This window comes from Zingiber officinale, unplaced genomic scaffold (genome assembly GCF_018446385.1).
Source record: "Zingiber officinale cultivar Zhangliang unplaced genomic scaffold, Zo_v1.1 ctg136, whole genome shotgun sequence".
Classification (NCBI taxonomy): domain Eukaryota; kingdom Viridiplantae; phylum Streptophyta; class Magnoliopsida; order Zingiberales; family Zingiberaceae; genus Zingiber; species Zingiber officinale.
In genome coordinates, this window is record NW_024589832.1 from 193594 (window position 1) to 215574 (window position 21981).

At 38.5% G+C, this 21981-nt stretch overlaps 3 protein-coding genes across 3 annotated transcripts; all 3 read left to right on the plus strand.

Annotated features, from left to right (window-relative positions):
- Nucleotides 1–2397: 2397 nt before the first annotated feature.
- LOC122036303 lies at nt 2398–7410 on the plus strand. Its single transcript, XM_042595585.1, has 4 exons — nt 2398–3063; nt 3131–3856; nt 6964–7048; nt 7115–7410. Exons 1-4 carry the CDS (start codon nt 2398–2400, stop codon nt 7408–7410), a joined length of 1773 nt encoding a protein of 590 aa, XP_042451519.1.
- A 5543-nt stretch (nt 7411–12953) lies between these two features.
- On the plus strand, nt 12954–15176 carry LOC122036304 (zinc finger protein ZAT10-like). Its single transcript, XM_042595586.1, has 2 exons — nt 12954–13586; nt 14886–15176. Exons 1-2 carry the CDS (start codon nt 12954–12956, stop codon nt 15174–15176), a joined length of 924 nt encoding a protein of 307 aa, XP_042451520.1.
- Nucleotides 15177–20934: 5758 nt separating this feature from the next.
- On the plus strand, nt 20935–21744 carry LOC122036305 (zinc finger protein 36-like). Its single transcript, XM_042595587.1, has one exon. The coding sequence runs from the start codon at nt 20935–20937 to the stop codon at nt 21742–21744; it is 810 nt and encodes a 269-aa protein (XP_042451521.1).
- Nucleotides 21745–21981: the final 237 nt, after the last annotated feature.

Consider the following 21981-nt stretch of genomic DNA (forward strand, 5'->3'; position numbering starts at 1 on the left):
TAAAGATGTCTGGTTATGCAGAATATTGTAGTTATTTCGAGCCAACTTATTAACCGCACGTGTCTCTCACAACTCTACCATACTTATTATTATTTTTATTGATTTTTTACTTTTTTTGATATTTAAGATATTTTAGATAATTTTGATAATTTATATTTTGTTGAGCAAAGAGGGGAACATCACCTCTCAACTACTAATATAGAAGAAGAGGAAGTGAATAAAAATCACCGGAGTAACGAGACAAAAATACACACGAAAAATAAACACGAGAAAGATGAAAAAGGAGAAAAGTTATTGTGATTCAGCGACGTGCTTATTTCAAAAAAGATGCTTTATTGGAATTATCTCTACACAAGATAATCCACATTGTGATTCTCATTATTTTCAATAAGTTTACAATTATTCCTATAAATAGTGTTCAAATCCTGAAAAATAATAATAGAATTCTGTTATAAAAAGTGTAACAACATAATTCTATTATGAAAAAATATAATAAAATTTTGTTACAAAAAATTGTAACAAATTTTTCTTCCATTACGTCCTTACATTATTTTTACTTAGATATGAGTCACCCGTCAACAATCTCCATTTTGACGAAGACTCGCCCCTTCGAAGAATACGATTATTTGATCAAAACTCCACCTGGAACTTTGGGTTTAGGCTTTCCTTCCTCTAGCATATAGAGATAAGGATCAAGTTTAAGCAGTGCTTAAACTTTTCTGCGATCACTAGCATAAGGAACCTTTGGCATCTCTTGGATCTCCTCATCCATCTTTGGGCATTGTGTACCAGATAACTTGAAGTGATACGCCAGGGATGTACTCATCGACTTTGTATTCTTCATTTTGAACCTATCCAACGCCTTCTCCATATAGGTCATAGCTACGTTGAGACAATCATAATCTCCTTGCAGCTTATCCCTGTGAATCTCCATCTCAAGAGCCCATGTTGTCCAATATGTGGAGGTCGAGTGGGCAAAAATCATTGAGCTCTGACAGTGGACCTCGCTCTTCTGCTCTTATCACCGCTTGGCAACTCATAATATGAAGTATTGTTACCATCTCAACCGAAAGCCGTACTGACCCACTCCCCAAGCATTCTGTCGTCTATCGCCCTCTCCTGAACATCGCCATTACAGCTGATCGAGAAGACAATATGATGAAGGTCGTGCGACTATCAAGCAACACCGACTACAACTCCAACAAAGAGATAATTAATCAGAAGTATACTTGGTTATCTATCGAACAGTCACGCTCATCAACCCTTTGTGTAGTATGTCTTAGTCATGAACACTTAGTGACAACTTAGCTAAATTATAGTACAATCAACGTGTTATTGACAGATGTATGATAAGAGATGCATTGACAAATTAAATACCTCATAAAATAATCGTGTATAAAAGATACCTTTGTGTGAGAATTTTGAAGCAAGTACAATTGTGATAAATTTTAAAACTAATCAAGTAACTTAATCGACATGCCCATACAAAACTTTTTATAGCTGAGCAAACATGAACCTAAAAACAAAATTAGTGTGATACGAAAGTCCGTACCAAAATTAATAAGAATCATAAAATGACTTATCTCAAAAATAAATGTTACGAAACCCGTGTATCTTTAATTTTCTTTCTAATAGAGGAGCATGACCCTAAATTTTGTAATGGTTTAAATTTTGTAAAATTTAACTTATACATATCTACAGCATTATATTACTAAGTTATATAATTATCTTTTAGCTTGTTGTCAATATATTTTATAATAATTAATTTATATCTGACCAATTAAAGTATTTATATTAGGTGATCAAGGATTTTTTATTTTTTTCCCTAAATTATTTTGAGATCCACTAAAATATATTATTTTTATTTCAAACTTAAAATATATATGAGATACGATGGCAAAAAGTAATCCCCTTATCGAAACAGACAATTAACTAGCGTTAATATATGTTTTAAAATTTTAAAATAAAATTAGAATCGTCTTTTTTTATTTTTTTTATTTAATTTAAAGGTAAATAATGACCATGTCAAATTAATTAGTGCCGCCTTTTAAGCAAAATCTTATATATATATAAATATATACACGATGGAGAAAAGTAATTCCCTAATTGAAACAGTTAATTAGCAAGAGTTAATAATTGTTTTAAAATTTTAAAATAAAAATAGAATCGTCTTTTTTTTTTTGTTTAATTTAAAGATAAAAATGACCATGTCAAATTAGTGCAAAAGCTAAGCCAGATCTCCTCGCATTATATTAAGTTTTGGTTTTAAAAAAAACTTGTGTTCACGAGCATACATATATACATCGTTCGGCAGGCGAGTCATCGTTAGGTTCTATACTAGTTTTAGCAAATACGATTAAATTGGATGATCTGCAGGTTGAAGAACTAGTAATAACTATGGAAATCAATCTTGTGATCGACGTGAAAAAGGAACGCGTGATATTGGCGGAGTCAAATAGCGATTTTATAGACGTATTGTTTAGCTTTCTGACGTTGCCGCTGGGCACCATCGTCCGTATCCTCGAGAAGCAATCCTCCCTCGGCTTCATGGATCGCCTTTACGAGAGCGTCCAGAAACTCGATATCGATTACTTCAGCACAGAAGCCTGCAAAACGATGTTGCTGGCTCCGAGAAGCGTGTCTGATTTAAGATGCGAGGATCTAAAGCTTCGCCCTGACGATTCATATCCACGGAGCATTTATATTTGCAAGACCCCTGATTGCTTCTACAAAAGAAGAAAACCTTGTAGCAGAGAACCACGTACTGTGTGTTCGCAGTGTGGCCGCACCATGACACGTTATCATTCGTCGATTGATGATAGAATTGCAGGTGAATTCCATGTGGACAAGGAATTAAAGGATCATATTAATTTTGCTAAAGAGAAAAAGGAAGAAAATGGCGGCGTTTTTGTAGTAAAAGGGGGGAGGTTTCTGGTTACAGATGATCTATATGTGATGCAGAGCTCCACGAAGAATACTTTGGCAGAGATGAAAAAACACGGAATTGAAAATTTTGACAGCTGCCCCTTGGAGCAAAGGAAAGTGACGCTCCAAAGATCTACGGTACGTATATATATATATTTTAATAGATCTATTTATATAATTCTTGTAATTGAATTTGTTTGTGTAGGTTCTGGATATACTCAAAAACTCATTGGCAGAATCCAAAACTGTATTGACAAATGTTTTCCTGAAAGAGAGGAAATTAGAGCAAAATGGCAATGGTGTAGTTATCTCTAGAAATATATCCCCACTATTTCATTTAGGGAGGAAATCTATATCTAAAGAAATAACTGTCAAGTTACAACGGAACAAAACTAATGGCGATGTTGTTTATGTTGAAGCGGGAGCGGATCTTGTAGATTATCTATTTAGTTTTCTTACACTTACTTTGGGGGCTGTGGTGAATCTATTAGATGGGGTCTCTGGCATCGGAAGCATTGACAATCTATATCAAAGTGTTCGAGAATTACATTACTTGTATAAATGCATCAAATCAGAGCAGTGCTTATGGGAACTTACACTTCCAATTGTGGCCTCCCACTATCGTTGTGATAATCAACTTTTAGAAATAAGAGAAGAAGACTATTGGCTTGATTTAAGAGCATTATTCCCTCGAGGAGCTGCTGAAATGTCAAAGATGATACTTGTTGATCCAAAGTCTCCCGTTGGTGGTTCCAAAGGCGGTGGGAGATTCATGAAAAGATCGAATAAGTTTTTAGTAGCGGAAGATATGGGTGTATATCCATTTAGTTCTTTAACAGTGTTGGATATTATGAAAAAATACAACACTGAATACGACACTTTGCACTTGGACGATATCGAAGAAGAGACGATTACACTAGGAGGACGAGAGGTATGATCTTACTTTTCTTCTGTAATAATTAAATTGTTTTTTTATTAATATTTTTCTACTAACGACCACTTTTTCGTTTATGAATATTACTTTTTAAAAAATACAATAAATCAGTAATTATTATTTTTAAATAAATATATATACACACGATAATAATCGTTCTCGTATTTTTTGCATTTCCTTTCCTCATAATTCTTTATTTATATTCTAATTTTTTTTTTGTTTCTTTTTATGTGTAGGGTTTGATAGTTTTGAAAGGAAGTTTAAAACTACCGTATTAGTCATCAAATTAAATTGTTAGTATACTTTTGTGGTTCGACTTTGAATATAACAGGGCATCCTATGATATGAACCCTTGCATGTATTTAAATAAATATTTTTTTCTGTCATTGATTGAAGTAATTCTTTTTTTTTTCTCTTCCATGAATGGGATGATTTATGGTGGCTATAATAATGCACATGTAGTCTTAAAATTGTTGCAATATAGTTTATCTTTATGTTTAATGAGATTACTTTAAGGAGGTCAATTGGTCAAATAGATCGATGTTTTAAATTTTCAACGGACAAGAGTCACTTGTATTTTCAGACGACTCCATGAGTTGCTTGCATATATGGATTAGGGATGGTATTTCTTATCCAACATGGTCTAAATCAAATATGAAAAAAATGATATTAAGATAAGATCTTATTAAACAAACATTTGGAGTTTGGAGTCTACGAACAGATTCTAAACAATATTTTTTTGAAAACTTAGAAATCGCATTTGAAGCTATTAATTATTAAGATAGATTAGTGCAATTTCTCTAAAAAAACTTTCGAAAAATTATACCAACAAACAAAATATCATGTCTTTATATGTAAACAAGCAAAGCACATTTAAATGGTCATAACTGAAGTTACTTCTTGTTAAAGTTCTTCAAATGCCCAATTGCAACAACCAACCCGATACAACTAATAAATCACTACATTCTAGTTAAAATTCCTTTTTTTTCTCTGGTAATTATAGCTAAAAATTCTACATTTGTGAATGTCATGTCAGGTTAAGTATATGGATATCTGTTCTGAGAAAAATGAACTTCTGTAGCATCGACAATATACTATAGAACATACGTTTACTTGCTATAAATCCGTAACTGTGTTCAGCAATGATCTCTTATGAAAAGCAAATGTGGTTTTCCACTTTCTAGAAAACTTTAAAGCACATGATATTTGTCTGAGAACGGAGACAGTTGACTCTCCGGTAATACGCTGCTATTCTTGTTGACCAGGAGGGTGGCACGGCTTCCGCTCTATGAAGAAGAAGACTCACAACAAAATAAATTAGAATGATGGCCGGGGAAGTCCCTAATGTAGCCAGTCTGACGCTTAAGTAAACTTTTTATAGAGAAGAAAGTAATTGCTAGAAATTAGAGTTTTGAAAGTATGTGTTCCTGTACCTTTACTCATGAGAGTTGAATACCTTTTATAGGATAGGACCTCTCCATCATGTACTCCCCATGCCCCCTTATTTCTAGCTATCGTTGCCGCCATCCCCGAAATAAATGTCCATTACGACCCATTTATGTCAAAGTTAATAGCTGCGTTTTACGGCTTTCTTGTAGTAACAGTTGCGCTATTCATTATCCCCCATGAATAATATAACACTTTGTTGCTCTAAGTATCCGGGATTCGGGCACCGGACATAGCCTGGAGTCGGGAGTAGCTGAGAGTCGGAAGTAATCGAAAGTCAGGTATCGGGCGTAGTTGGGAGTCGGGAGTAGCTGAGAGTCAGAAGTAATCGGGAGTAGCTGAGAGTCGGAAATAATGGAGAGTCGGGCGTTGGACATAGTCGGGAGTCGGGAGTAGTTGAGAGTCATCCCGTGTTGACCCCGCATGCCATCCTAGCTTGATTATTGACCCTCTTGGCCACATGGTATCTAGGAAATACCCTTGCATCACTAATCCCCCTTTTAGGTCTAGGCGAAGGAGGTGCAAGTCCGACTGACTGGATTGCAGCATCATGTAACCAAGTTTCAGTTTGGTCCGTTGTACATGTGGACAAGAAAATATTTAACTTATCTTTAATGAGATCCTCGCTTTAATTATTAACATGCCTCTTAAAGTCGGGCATGCCTTGTCAGCCATCACTTCCAATCCTAAAGAATACCTTTATCTCCAAGGTTATATCAAATTAATGTGATGTGACCTTTGACGAAGAAGAACCGCCTATCTTTAGCATAATGATTATTTCATTCTCATAATAGGAGCTCGATCCAACGACCAATATTATTCCCCTACTCCTATTATGATCATGATCTAAAGGTTCCGATTAAATTGTAATGGGTATAAATATGGTGGAGAAGCCCTTATCATTTTATGCAATCCTGCCCTTATTTCCGCCGACTTTCTTCTTTGCTTCCGCCTCAAGTTTCTTGCATTTTCATACCAGAGAAAGTTTTTAGCTTTTTCCGTTGTTCGAACATTCTCCAGTCTACTTTTAGTTCTTCATCGTTTTGGTGTCGATCTTTGTGATGGCGACATGGTCTTCCTCCTCGTCCATTCCTTGGTACTGATCTATAGAGTCTAGTTTTAGTAATGCCTTCTTAGATCGCTTAAGAACCACCTACGAGATTTCAGATAATCACGTCTTGATATTTCCTAATGGTAATGATCGTCTTGACCGTTGACCACCAGGATGTGCCACCTTCTTCCGCAGTCACTTGATAAGAGGACTACGTTACCTCGTTCATCCTTTTTTCTCTGAAGTATTGTAATACTACAGTCCCTTGTCCTAGTTAGGGCCTAACTCCTTTCACATCTTGCCTGACATAGTTATTTTGTTCTATTTATATTGCTTACCTCTAAGTGCTCATTTGTTCCACTGTTTCTTTTATCCAAGGAAGATGGAAGATGGGGTATTTTTCTTCTCCTCCTGAGTGGGTCATGGTCTGCTCAAGAACCTTCCTACTTCTCATAAGGGGTGGAAATCTCAATTTTTCTTCATCCGGCCTCTTATTCTCATGTTTTAGTTGAGCCGTTGGCAACAAGATTTACCTATTTCTCCTGTAAGAGACAATCACCTGATATGAGGCTACTTCTGTGTTTCTGAGTAACTTTAAAATATGAAGCTCAACAACACTTCTTTGCTCAAGAAGGGGCAGCTTCACATGTTTAGGCTAAACCGTCTTCCAACTCCTCTTCAACTATCTGTTGGTACCATCCTGATCCTTTCCTTGATTCTTATTTTCTAACTAACTAAAAATACTTCTTTTATTACAGCTGCCACAATGCTTAAAGCTGCCTTTGAGAATGCCCTCATAATGACTGATATTGAATTGGAGGTACAAGGTGTTGAAATTATTGATATAACCAAGGAGGAGATCGCTACAAATGGCACACCTACCTCAGCACCTGTCGTCACATTCCCCCCTTCGTTAGCTCTGATGGAGGTTGTTCTAGTGCCCCTTGACGGGGATACCTCTTTGCCTCTGGCCCCTCTACCAGAGGTGATTCCTCCTACAAATCTTGATCCGATGTTATCCGACGAGTCGAGGACTCCTCTTTGCATAAGTTGAAAGAGACATTGTTCCCCTCAGATTACTCACCAACCCTTTCCCCCAGCTCAGGCCACACCATTCTCGCATTCCCAGACCGCTTGAGTTGAGGCTCGGTCATCCAATCCTATGGAATTATCAATACAACCTAGGCCCACCTTTGCTAAAGCCTTCACCCTTATGTCATTTCGGTAAGGAGATCCAGGCACCATTACCTCTTACCCTCATGTCGGGCCCAGTGTCTCTCCCATACACGAGAATAGTGGCCTTAGTGGAGTAAGGGTCTCCTCAGTATCTCAAGGCCTTGAGGACTTTCAATACACCATGACTTTTGTAGGGGCCATGGCCAGGCGGTGGGTAGATGGTGAGGCTACTATTGAAAGCCTCTCTTACAGAAACATGGTCGATGACCTAATGAACACCGAGGCTGATCACATGTCCCGACTAGCAGTTTTAAGCCAAAGGCTGCCCAAATGGTGGGAAGGCTGTTGGTACCCTGTGATAGTTTTGATGTGATCAACCAATTCATGTTAGGTCATGTTGGTGTTTAACGTTGTGTCTAAGTGTGCAGGAGCATAGGAGCACAGGAAGTCGAGCGGAAGACGCGGCTAGCGAGAAGGACGACACGAGAGAGAGTCGACGGGCTTGATGCGTTTGAGGGACGAGGTGCTGCAGAAGAGTAAATCGACGGACGAGGAGGACACGCACGGCTGTCTGAGGGATGAGAAGCCGGAGCAGAAGTCTGTTCGAGGAGAAGGCCAGAAATTAGGTTCGGGTGAGCCCTATTTCAGTTGGCCGACATCACCCAGGCAATCGGTGCAGGAGGAGGGCAAAAGAATGCTGAAGATGTTGCTGGAGGCGCCTTCAAAGGGAATTGAAGGCGCCTCTGAGGCACCTCCGAGGCGCCCCCACACCTTCACTGTGTCGGATCGAGAAGTGCTAGCGCAGGGGGGTGAGGGGTGAATAGCGCTCGTGACTTCCATTTTTCGTATTCGAAAGACGGAACGAGTAAAACAGCGGAATAAGAAAACACACACACAAAAGACGTCAAGTATTTACTTGGTTCGGAGTCTAGGGTAACTCCTACTCCAAGGCCCATGCTTGTTGAGTATTTACTTTGGGCAACAACTATAATAGCGCAAAGTTTACAAAAATGTAATACAAATAAAATAGTAATTAATCTTTATACCAATAACAGAAAATAGTAATTCGAAGCTCCTGGTTGTCGGGGCGTTGCTACAGCACATCTGGGTTGTCTCTTGAGCATCAAACAGTAGAAGGATTTCTTGGGAATTGAATACCTAAGCTGCTGGTTGAGTACCCCTTATAAAGGTCACTGAGGGCCCCCTCAATCCCCTTGAAGGCGCCTCCAACCGCCGAGTCAGTCGCGCGGATCATATCAGAAATGGTCACAGTCTATCCTCTTGAAGGCGCCTTCATTGCCCTTGAGGGCGCCTTTAAGACCATCTGAGGTGCCTCCAGCCTTGTTGCGCACGCTTCTTTTACCTTGCATCCGAGGCACCTCCAAGTTCAATAAGGGCGCCTCGGGTACTGTTTATCCGAGGCTTAATGTGCTCTTTTGTCCCTGCAAAATATGTTAGTCCCAAAAATACCTTGCAAAACAAAGTTAGCACATAATCATAATATGAATATGAAAGTCTGACAGTACAGACTGTCCGGTTCTGACTTTGAATTTCTGACTGGAAACCCTAGGTCGAACCGATGCCTACTGTTCCCTCTTCCGGGGAACGCGTCCTCACCTACTCTACTCAAGAGAGCATACCTGTTGCCAGTCCGGTCCTCCAGACCGACTGGACTTTTTACCTAGGGTTACCACCCCTTAGGATTTTTCGCTACCTAGGGTTACCTCCCCCTAGGACCTAAGGTTATCTACCCTTAGGATTTTCCACCACCTAGGGTTACCACCCCCTAGGACCTAAGGTTACCGCCCCTTAGGGTTTTCCACCACCTAGGGTTACCACCCCCTAGGACCTAGGGTTACCACCCCCTAGGATTTTCCACCCGCTTAACCACAGTTAGGACTTTTGCCTAAGTACACTTAGGTCTTTCCTGCAAAACTCATTCAAACATATCAGATAACAAAATAACTTAACTTTAAACTCTTTGACATAATCAAAATACAGGTTCGATCGTCGAATGCTTCCCGCACTAACAATCTCCCCCTTTTTGATTATGACAATACGGTTCAAAGTTAAGTACAAAAATATAACAGTAAATGCAAAAACCTAAACATGATCATAAATGAAATAATATCAAAACAACACCTTATGTTCCCCCTTTCATTCATTATCCTTAAGTTCTTAATTCTTAACTTTTTAATTCTTAACTTTGACTTTTCTCTCCCCCTTTGACATAAATAAAAAAGAACACTAAGAAGAGAAAAAAAATATTTATTCTATTTAACTCCCCCTTTAAGCTCCCCCTGAAGGGTAGCACTTAGCTGAATGAAGTTTTAAAAACACTTAGCCAATTTAGAAATGCTTAACTTTTTCAACAAAACTTAGATAAGCATAAGCTTTGAAACTTTCATATTTGTTTTTTTTTTTCTTTCGAAAAATAAACTTAGCTAAATTTTTAGCTTCAAAATGATTGCATTGAGAAAATACCTTACTAAATAGATAAGTTTAGAAAATACTTTCATTAAATTTAAATTTTTAGTTTTTTTTTAAATTACTTAGCTAAAAACTTAGCTGAAAGGGAGTTTTAAAAAAAAATTATTGTAAAAACTTAGCATTTGAAAATAATTGCTTTGAGAAACACTTAGCTAAAAAATGTTTCGAAAAATACTAAGCTAAATTTTTTTGAAAAATACTTAGCTAAATTTGAAAAGCTTTTGAAAAATATTTAGCTAAATTTGAAATGCTTTTGAAAATACTTAGCTCAATTTCAACAAAAAAAAATGCTAAACTTAAGATTTTAAAAATAATTTCTATTTGAAAAACTAGGCTCTTAAAAAGACTTTGACAAATACTTAAAAGTATTGAGAAATACTTAACTTTTAAAAAAAAATTTATTGATAGAAGTTTAGTTTAAGTACTTAACTTTAAAAGGATTTCCATAAAAACTTAACTTAAGTACTTATCTTTGAAAACATTTAGCTTCTAGAAAGGTTTTTAGATAAAAAGCATAGTTACAAACTTTTTCAAAATTTGTACTTGCTTTTTCACATAAGGTTAAAAAAACTAAATTTTTAAACATTTAAACTTTGAAATAAGAAAAAATGCCCCTTTTTTTTTTAAAAAAAAAACATGCTTCAAATTTCGTTGAACTCCCCCTAAATTAATACCAAAAGTGTTTCAGGGTCCTAGAGTTCAATCATAAAAAAAATAATAGCTATTTTATATTTTCCTAATTTTCCATCTCACCAATTATAGATTATCAAGCATGTTCAGCTTATGAGTGAGTGTGAGATGAAGTTAACTTAATTTTATCAACATTTAAGGATATTGAAATATAAATTTTTATTTTTAGTGAATTTAAATTTTAAAATATGAGTAAAAAAAATTGTGAAGATTTTGAAAATATATTAATTAATTTTGAAAAATAATTTGAAAATATGATTTAAGAATTAATTAAGATTTAAAAAATTAAGTATCATTAAGATTTAGAATTAAATATAATTTGAAAATTAATTATCATATGATTTGAAAATTGATTAAGATTTTGAAATTTAATTATGATTTTGTAAATAATTATTTTGAATTTTGAAATTATTATGATTTTTTAAAATAATTATGAAATTAATTAAGATTTTTAAAATGATTATGAAATTAATTAAGATTTTTAAAATGATTATTAAATTAATTATGATTTTTAAAATGATTATGAATTTAATTATGATTTTTAAAATGATTATGAAATTAATTATGATTTTAAAATAATTTGAAACTTAATAATAATTAACCTTTTTAAATTAATTATGAAATTGAGATTTTAAATATGATCTGAGAATTAGTTAGGATTTAAAATTAAGATTTTAAAATTAATTTAACTTAATTGAATTAATTTGTGTTTTGTTAACTACTTTAAATTTTAAACCTAGATCCATCTCACCCTTTTCTAAATTCTCAATTAGGAATTTAATAATTTTATGAGCTTTAATCCAAATCCTTAATTTAGATTATTTCTAATGATTAATTTACATTTGAGTTAGACCTCCAATTAGTCAATTAAATACACATTTCAAGGATTGACTCCCAGGCTGTGGCGAGACACTATACCTTCTTGGGTATGAGATCATCGACCACTTCTAAATAGAGCCTTTCAAAGAAATTATATATTTAATTTTTCTTTTGAAATTCCTAGGACTAATCAGTCAAGTGTAAATTACGTCTGGCTCCTTAATCTAGCCTAATCTAAACATGCATATTACATAGAAAAGAAAATAAACAATCATAAAGTAATTTTATCTATTTATTAAGATGATTTTTCTATTGGCTCCCTTTTAATCATAGTCTCGATATGGTGTATCAAGGTAATGGACTTGATCCTTGGGGATCCAATATTGATCAAGTCCAATTTGATTGATCAAGTTGGACTTAAGTACCATGCTTAGATTACTTTTCTATTTGGTCGTTTAACAAGCAATAAATAAAACTGATGCTTTTTATTAATTCTAAATTCTAATCTGAATTGATTGTATACTGCTTCAAAATTCACATCTGACTAGATCTTTTATTTAATGATTTAAATTTTGTAAAATTTAACTGATAATATGTACCGCAAGTATATTACTAAGTTATATAATTATCTTTTACGTTATTGTCAATATTTTTTATAATAATTAATTGATATCTGAGCAATTAAAATATTTATATTAGGTGATCATGGATTTTTTTTTTAATTTTTTTCCTAAATTATTTTGAGAACCACTAAAATATATTTTTTTATTTCAAAGTTAATATAGTAGCTTAAAATATATATAAGATACGGCAAAAAGTAATCCCCTTTTATGTGTTTATATATATCATGTTATTATTTGTATAATATTCAAAACATGTTTTATATATGTGAGTGTTAAATCTGAATCTTTTATTTTTTTAAAAAAAAATAATTCTATTTTAAATCATCATAGATTATGCATGCATGCGACAAGTGTCTTTCCCAATTATTTTAATTAGATCATTGTTAGTAATATAAAGATTACCGTTATCATACTAGTAATTTGGATAAGATTAAATAATGCAAACTATAAGTAGTGCACCTTTCTAATTTCGCCTCATAAACTGTAATCAAAATTTGATACATTTATAAAATTATTTCCTAAAATAAATTTTAATATACGTGACGAAGAAAAGAAGATAGATACACGGACTAATTTGAATCGAGCACTGTTAAGGAAAAAAATAATGAATTATTTGATTTGATTGATTCGTTAACAAAAACAACATCCAGTTGATTAATTCGTTTGCTATAAATAAAACACAACGAAAAATCCCACTCCGTTTCTGATTCTCGTCTTGTCCCTATAACACAACAAAAATCTCCTTAATCCACACACACCGACTCTTCTAATCTCTTCTCCGCCCGTTCACGACGACGAGATGACTCCGGCAGAGGACGAAAGGTCCCCTCTTTCTACGCCGGAGGTGGAGCAACTGAGCCAGCCGCTTCCGCCGCCGGAGGTGGAGAAACGGAGCCTGTCACTTCCGTCGCCATACCCGTCTCCACCAAAACAGCGGCAAGAGTTGTCTCCAATTTCACTGCCGTCGCTGTCGCAGCAGGACAAGCCACTTCCGCCGCAGCCGCCTATCCGACAGCCGTCTCCGTCTGTATCTCTGGCTCCGACGACACAACACAACCAGGCGCGTTATGCATGTTCCGAGTGCGGTAAGGTGTTCTCTTCCTACCAGGCCTTGGGGGGCCACAAAGCCAGCCATCAGAAGTTCCCTGCCGAATACAGAGCCGCCGCGTCAGCGGCAGTCGTCACCGGAGCAGCGGACCAAAACAAGCCTCACGCTTGCTCTTTTTGCTCCAAGTCGTTCGCGACGGGGCCAGCGCTAGGCGGGCACATGAGGGCTCACTACGAGAGAAATAGACGGCAAGCCGCAGCCGAGAACAGGCCGATGGCTGGGCCATCGTCTTCGCTGACTGAGTGCTCGACGGCGATGGGCTTGTTAATTGACCTCAACCAGGAGGCGATGCCGGAAGCGGAATTGGCTAACGAAGAGGAAACGGTGAGCTCTCATCCGGCGGCGGCGGCCACCTCTCCCCCTCCTCGCTTCATTACTTTCTTTTAAGACATTAATTAATCTGGTTAGTTTAGTTAAACATTTTTAAAAAAAAAACAAAGGAAGGAAAAAAAAATGCAAGTTAAAGAAAAGGTCTCTGTTATTTAATTGTTGTAAACTGCTATATTAAATTTTCTTCGATATTTGTGGTCAATTTGGAGATATCTGCCTGTTGAAAAATTATACAATTATTTTGAAAAGTAATGAAATATATCTTTGATGGAAATCTTTTTAAGGTGTTAAAATTTTGTTATCGGCATTAACTTAGTTATTAATCTAACTGATGTCATCTTATTTGATCAATTTTAAATAACAATGCTGTTAATTAAATATCGAATGGAGAATGATTTAAAATTAAAATAAGAGAAAATTTTCTTTTTTATTAATTAGCTAATTAAAACTAATTTTATTAGAAGTCTGTAATTTAATATTTAAAAAAAATCTTTGGCGAATTTAATAAAATATATGATACTATGATAAGATGTGTCCCTTTAAAAGTGGGTCAATATAGTATAGATCGATTGATATAGTAGTCAAAATTAATAAGAGGTCAAAGGTACCCATAATATTATCGGTTGCCCAAGCGGATTACATGGCAAGGCGGACTTAAAAGGTTGACCGGACCGTCCAAGCGATCGTCCTCAGCACTTGCTGTCAAGGTTAAGACCCTAACACTAAGCTATCCGATCCACCGTCCTAGTCAATCGGACCTCCGAACTGATCGGACGTAATACACCCCTTCGACAATAGCACAGTTGAGTGAAGAATAGGTCGATAGCTCCATTCAGTATGTCTGAGCTGGTGACATCTCGACCGAACGACTCGCAGTCGACCTACAGCGGGATCTACCTACACATCTTATTGTACTCTTTTGAATGTTTGTGTCATCGATAACAAAGAATGTTTAGCAAACAAATAATACTTTAGAAACTTCTAGCTAGTCATATTAGATATTTACGTACTTGCTTAAGTAAATGTGTCAGAAGATACTTTGACTTATCTTTTCCTAAGATGCTTTGGAAAATATACATATACTTTGAGATACGTGCACAAACGCTATAGTGCCACTATAAAAGGGGATCTCCAATCACAAGCGGGGGTATGTGATATTTCATAGTCGAACACGCTCATTGCTACAGTTTACTTACTATTCTTCTCCTCGTACACGAATCACTGACTTGAGCATCGGTGGGCCAACGCTGAGAATCCTTCCCTAGCCCGACACTAACGCTCCTGATCTTGCAGGATAGCGCGAAGTCTTCCTCCAGTCAACACCAGAGCCATCGCGGAGTCTTTTTCCCGTCAACACCAAAGCCACCGCGGAGTCTTCTTCTAGTCAACACTAGAGCCACAGCAGAGTCTTCTTCCAATCAACAACAGAGTAGTGTGCCCAGCCAACCATCTTCTCAGCTTTCAGACAGGATCATATTTAGCGTCGTATATCGGAACTACACCTGCATCCGAGACGTGAAGATGAAAGATGTTGGACAACTCACCACAGAAACATTAACTCAAAGAGTTACAGATACTAATTAATGTCCAAACTGCAAAGATGGTGCAACAGCAACATGAGATGGCAGCCGACTGCCGAGCGTCCAACGACCTACCTATATTGGTGACAGGTCAACGAGCTAACCAAAGAGCTCGAGCAAAAGACCCTATTGACCGCAAACCAAACCACCAACAAGTACCGAATGCGTTGATCCCATACCACAGGCTGTTATTTCGCACACCCTCGGGAGAGCATGGCCGAGCTGAAAGGACACAAGGATCATCTCCGAGAATGCACTCGTCCGGAACACGCAAAAGGGCAAAGCAACCCGACTCAATGACTCTCCCGAGCGGAGCAATAGACAATTCTCCCAAGAGATCCTTGACGATCAATTGCCACCTCACTTCAAACCTTTAACGATCCAAAAGTACATAGAGTCTGTTGGTGCAACCTTAGGTCAAGGTTGACCTGGTTGACCCGACTCGAGTTGACTTGACTCGAGTTGTATTTTGATGTTTGACTTGGGAAGATTGTTGATGCAACCTTAGGTCAAGATTGACCTAGTTGAGTTGCATGTTGATGTTTGACACTCGTGAGAGAGTTCTATTCTTGATATGGGACAAGAATAGATGATTGGGAAAGTATTGATGCAACCGTAGGTAAGGTTGACCTGGTTGACCTGATTCGGGAAAAAGTCCAAGTATGGAGACTTGGCACCGGAAAAGTCCAAGCAGGGAGCTTGGCACTGGAAAAGTCCAAGCAGGGAGCTTGGCATGCGGAAAGTCCAAGTATGGAGACTTGGCACGGGAAAAGTCCAAGTATGGAGACTTGGCACTGGAAAAGTCCAAGCAGGGAGCTTGGCACGCGAAAAGTCCAAGTATGGAGACTTGGCACGGGAAAAGTCCAAGTATGGAGACTTGGCACTGGAAAAGTCCAAGTATGGAGACTTGGCACGGAGAAGTCCTGGTGAGTGAAGCCAGGCAATGGGAAAGTCCTGGTGAGTGAAGTCAGGCAGTTGGAAAGTCCTGGTGAGTGAAGCCAGGCATGGGACAGTCCTAACTGGGAGGTGAGGCGGTGTTGAAAGTCCAAGTGGGTCAAAAGTAGTGAAAATCGATTGATGTAGAGGTCAAAGTCAATAGGGGTCAAAGGCTCCTGCAAACGCTATGGGCTGCTTGATCAGATTACATAATCGATCGAAGATGACTGTTGGATTGGGACTCTAGCTTGGTTTGGAAAACTAGACTGTCGGCACCATCCTGGGCCTCCAGCTCGATTGGAGTTGGCATAGCAACCGTGGACCGACAAGCTCTTTTCATCGGTAAATAACAATTTCCCTGATCCGCGGTCAGAATCGGTCGGACCTCAAGGTCGATCGAGCTCAATTTTCCTCCACTCTGATCTAGGAATGTGTCGAGTGGGCACCGAATTAGGTGTTGTACCCCATGGGACCGATCAGGATCCTCCGATCGGTCCACGACCGATCAGAGACTATAGCGAGACGCATAGATTTCTTTTTGTACTCTTTTGCAGGTTATAAGGAGATCAAGGCTTGTCCAGCCTTTCTTCTTCTTCTGTGCTCTGAGGTTCTTGAGTTTTGTTGAGCTCCTTCCGAAGCTTCGCGTGAGCTTCCAGTCGTCGATCAGCTGCTGCTGTTGTCCGAGAAGTTGTTGCTTCACAGGCAGTCGACGAGAAGGCGAGTTAGTGTTTGTACATTGTTCTTGTCCTTCTACTTGTATTCCTTGTATTCTATCTTGCTGTTGCGAGTTATTGTGGCGAGGTTTCTCCACCCACAAGGAGTATCTATTAGCCGGGTTTCCGGGGACTCATCCACCGACGGATTGGTAGGCTTCGTCCACCTTACGGACACGCCGAGGAGTAGGAGTATCATCTCCGAACCTCGTTACATCGCTGCGTCTAAGGTTTGATATTCTTCTTTTCGTTTCTAGTTTATTTTTCCGCTGCGCTAACGAATTGTAGGAAGAAACGCGATCGATTTGGGGCGGCTATTCACACCCCCCTCTCTAGCCGAGTACAAAGGATCCCAACAGAGTCAACTGACCCCGAGGACCATCTACTGAAATTCGATAACATAGCCAAGCTCCACCAATACACCGATGGAGTCAAGTGCCGAGTGTTCCTCACCATACTCTCTAGATCGACGTAGAGGTGGTTCAAGCGCTTGCCTATCAGATCGATCTGCAGCTTAAAAGATTTCCGAGCGGCTTCTCTACAATACTTTGTTAGCGGTCGTCACCACTAAAAGACGAACGTGAACTTGTTCGCAATCAAATAAGGGCCTATCTAAAATACCGAAAATGGACAAATCACCATAAGGGAATTTTTCGAAATTTTCTGGAATCTTTAAGAATTTTTCCAAAATTTTTCGGAAATCGTATGATTTCGGTTACGGGGATAAAAATTGGGCCCCGGGAAAAGCCTGTTTAAGGTACCCCATTTAAGCAAGGAAAAGTTGTTTTTCTTTTCCTTTTTTTATTTCTTTTTCTTCTCCCCAGCTGAACGTCATCCCCCCCCCTCCTTCGCGCCATCTCCTCCCTTGCTCAAACTGCTCCGCGACGGTTTCTTCCCCCCGGTACAAAAGCAATGGCCAAGGGAAGCCAAAGCCTCTTCTTCTTCTTCTCCCCGAACCTGATCGTCTCCCAACCCTTGCCGTTTGTCCCCCTCTCTTTTCCTTCCCTCCCGAGTCGCACACCCGACGCATGCAGATACCTCGCGCCACCCTTGCTTCGCCACTTCGCCGAGCGACGACGCCGATCGCCACCACAGCCGACGCCACTGATCGCCGGGTGTCGCTCCTCCTCAGTCCTAGCGCCGACCAATTTCTCTTCTGCCCTAGCATAGGTGACCAAGCCTTATTCCTCAATTCTTCTTGTTGTTGACGCCGTTGGAGCCCTAGCCTTCCGACTTCTCTCTCGGGCACGAAGTCATTTCCCTTCTCCTCTTGCTTCGACGTGAGGACTCCCGGCCAGCCAACCTCTCCTATTTTTGTTAACAGTCACGGAGCTTCTTCCCTCACACTCCTTACGGCTGAATCCGAGGTAGTCCTCAACCCTAACCACTGATTTGGGTGAGTAAGTGTGGGATGGTTGGTTTTGGGTATTTGGTTTGATAGGGAAATTGCTGATTAGGGTTTTTGGTTTCCAGCAGCAAATTCTTTGTAATTTTGGCCACTAGATTTTGGCGATGAGTTTCTACGGCTGTAAATTGAGGTAAGGAGTAGGGTAATGAAATGAATATTATATATGTGGATGAATTAGGATCATGTGTAGGTTTTAATGTAATCGAACAGTGGAATAGAACCCTAAGTTTCAGATTAGGGATAGTTAACTGGGATTAACTATTTAATTAGGGTTCCTAGAGAAAATAATTTGGTTTAGCTATTTTCTTATAATTAAACTTAGCTAAACTGTATGATTAATTATAGGATTTTGACGTGAGACGAGTATCTCGATGGTGGATTTAGACCGGATTGGACCTTTCTATTGGAGGCGGGTACTTTGACTTATCTTTTTAGATATGTCATTTGATATGCATAGTAGTTTTTAACAAGTAGTAATAATTATATTTCTTATCTGTATCGATTTGTCACTACCGGATACCTGTTACATGATTATTTTTTGCTTACTTTTTATGCATTCCATGTTAGTACCCACTTGATTTTTATATGTTTATAGAGGTAGTGACATAACCATGCCTTATTATGTTCATGACCTAGGTTTTTATACCTTATTTGATCTGTGTACCTAGACTATTGATTGAATTTATTTATCGTATGATACATATTATGTAGAGATGGATAGGATCAGGATATTTCCATGCTTAGTGTCATGCACCATCTCGCATGATTGCATGCTGTGCGATAGTCGGCTCCATTATTGTTGAGCACATCATCAGTTACATAGATCTACACATACCACCACTTATGGGTTAGTGGTATGCCAGGCAGGGTGTGTGGCAGTTCTGCTGTTATGCTCCGCTGGTCCGATGACTCAGCCACATAGAAAATCTTGGTAAATGTCTTCCCCCAAGGGCTTATAAATAATGATTATTTTCGCTCGCTTATCAGGAAACCTCCAAAAGACTTTGATCATTTGCTCAGACAAACCACGAATTGCATCAATGTTGAAGAGACTAGTTAGCTCGAAAAAAGAAGTGATTCCGAGCCAGTGACTATCCGGAGCGCCGAGCGTCCCACACCCATCAACCGCCAAAAGGGCCTCGAGTAGGCACAATGCATCAACATCAGGAGCCCCGAGCCCATGTGGTCCAATCTGTGGAGATCAAGCGAGCAAAACTCGCTGGGCCCTGACAGTGGACCCCGCTCTTCTGCTCTTATCATCGCTCGGCAACTCATAATATGGAGTATTGTTACCCCATCTCAACCCAAAGCCGTGCGGACCCACTCTCCCAAGCATTCCGCCGTCTATCACCCTCTCCTGAACGCCGCCATTACCATCAACCAGAAAGATAATATGATGAAAACCTTGCGACTATCGAGCAACACCGAATATAGCTCCAACAAAGAGATAATTAATCAGAAGTATACTTGGATATTTGCCAAACGACCACGCTCGTCAGCCCTTAGAGTAGTACGTCTTAGTCACGGACGCTTACTGACAACTTGGCTAATTAATTACAGTACAATCAACATGCTATTGACAGATGTATGATAAGAGACGCACCGACAAATTAAATACTACAAAAAATAACCGTGTAGGGAAGCTACCTTTGTGTGAAAATTTTGAAGCAAGTATAATTATGATAAACTTTAAAACTAATCAAGTAACTTAATGACATGACCATGTTAAACTTTTTATACCAAAGTAAACATGAACCTAAAAAAAAAAATTGGGTGTGATATAAAGTCCGTACCAAATTAATAAGAATATCAGTGTTTCATAAAATATGACTTATCTCATAAATAAATGTTAGAAAACACGTGTATCTTATTTAATTTTCTTTCTGATAGAGGAGCATGATCCTAAATTTTGTAAAATTTAACTGATACATATCTGCAGCATCAGTATATTACTAAGTTATATAATTATCTTTTACTTGTTGTGAATAATTATATTTTATAATAATTAATTGATATCCGATCAATTAAAATATTTATATATTTTGAGCAGATATTCTTTGTTAATTATTTCTATAGTATTTTTTGAGCCGATACTCTTTGTTATTTATTTCTATACTATTTTGAGCAGACACTCTTTATTAAATATTTCTATATTAATTAGATGATTTTCCTAGATACAATTAAATTGTTTTCAGGTTCAAGAACGACTGACGATGGAAATCGTTATGATTGTAGAAAAATCGGAAGATTTAGAATAATATTGTTTTGCTCTTTTCTTCATAAAAATAAGATATATTTACAAATACGAGAAAAGATCGGGTTGATTTCCCAATCATATTAGTAAATAATTAATTAAATATTCTAAACCTAATTAGTTGTGTAATGAAATTTGTTGTTATCTGGTAATATTTACAAACCCAATATAGGAAATTAAATCATGATTGATATACATTATAAAATAATTCCTCTAATAAAATTAAACTCTAATCAAAATTTTCTACATTTATAAAAATTATTTCCTAATATAATGAATACACGGGGTAATTCGAGTCGAGCGCTATTAAGGAAAAAATAATGAATTATTTGATTTGCATTGATTCGTTAACAAAAACAACATCCAGTTAATTCGTTTCTGATTCTCGTCTTGTCCCTATAAATATAACACAACTAATCTCTTCTCCTCTTCCACAACAAGAAACAGAGCAATGGCGACAGGCGGTTACAATTCTCTGCCGTCCTTCTCCAAGGTGCCTAAGGGCAGGCGAACAGAGCGTCGCCGCCAATCGACTCTGTCGTTTTCATGGCACACCGAAAAAGAGAAGGAGTGTGCCCTCACGCTCGTGGACTTATCAAAGATGACTCCGGCAGAGGAAGAAAGGTCCCCGCTTTCTCAGCCGGAGGTGGAGAAACGGAGCCAGTCACTTCCGTCGCCATACCCGTCTCCACCAAAACAGCGGCAAGAGTTGTCTCCAATTTCACTGTCGTCGCTGTCGCAGCAGGACAAGCCACTTCCGCCGCAGCCGCCTATCCGACAGCCGTCTCCGTCTGTATCTCCGGCTCCGACACAGCGCAACCAGGCGAGGTATGTATGTTCCCAGTGCGGTAAGGTGTTCTCTTCCTACCAGGCCTTGGGGGGCCACAAAGCCAGCCATATTCGGAAGTTCCCTGCCGAATACAGAGCCGCCGCATCAGCGGCCGTCGTCACCGGAGCAGCGGACCAAAACAAGCCTCACGCTTGCTCTTTGTGCTCCAAGTCGTTCGCGACGGGGCCAGCGCTAGGCGGGCACATGAGGGCTCACTACGAGAGGAAGAGACGGCAAGCCGCAGCCGAGAACAGGCCGATGGCTGGGCCATCGTCCTCGCTGACTGAGTGCTCGACGGCGATGGGCTTGTTAATTGACCTCAACCAGGAGGCGATGCCGGAAGCGGAATTGGCTAAGGAAGAGGAAACAGTGATCTCTCATCCGGCGGCGGCGGCCACCTCACCCCCTCCTCGCTTCTTTACTTTCTTTTAATTTCTTTTAATTTAAGACATTAATTAATCTGGTTAGTTTGATTAATTAATGTCTCATTTAAGGAAATCTAGACCTGATCAACAAATAACTGTCAAGTTACAAGGGAACAAAACTAATGGCGATCGATATTGTTTATGTTGAAGCGGGAGCGGATCTTGTAGATTATCTATTTAGCATCTCGGAAGCATTGACAATCTATATGACTATATCAAAGTGTTGGAGAATTACACTACTTGT

Bases quoted from the DNA above. Each gene is read 5' to 3' on its own strand.
- LOC122036303 (XM_042595585.1), top strand. From the start codon at position 2,398: ATGGAAATCAATCTTGTGATCGACGTGAAAAAGGAACGCGTGATATTG. The intron at 3,857-6,963 runs GTATGATCTTAC...TAAAATATGAAG, and splicing joins TTACACTAGGAGGACGAGAG to CTCAACAACACTTCTTTGCT. The intron at 7,049-7,114 runs GTACCATCCTGA...CTTTTATTACAG, and splicing joins TCCTCTTCAACTATCTGTTG to CTGCCACAATGCTTAAAGCT.
- LOC122036304 (XM_042595586.1), top strand. From the start codon at position 12,954: ATGACTCCGGCAGAGGACGAAAGGTCCCCTCTTTCTACGCCGGAGGTG. The intron at 13,587-14,885 runs GTGAGCTCTCAT...CTGATCTTGCAG, and splicing joins TGGCTAACGAAGAGGAAACG to GATAGCGCGAAGTCTTCCTC.
- LOC122036305 (XM_042595587.1), top strand. From the start codon at position 20,935: ATGGCGACAGGCGGTTACAATTCTCTGCCGTCCTTCTCCAAGGTGCCT.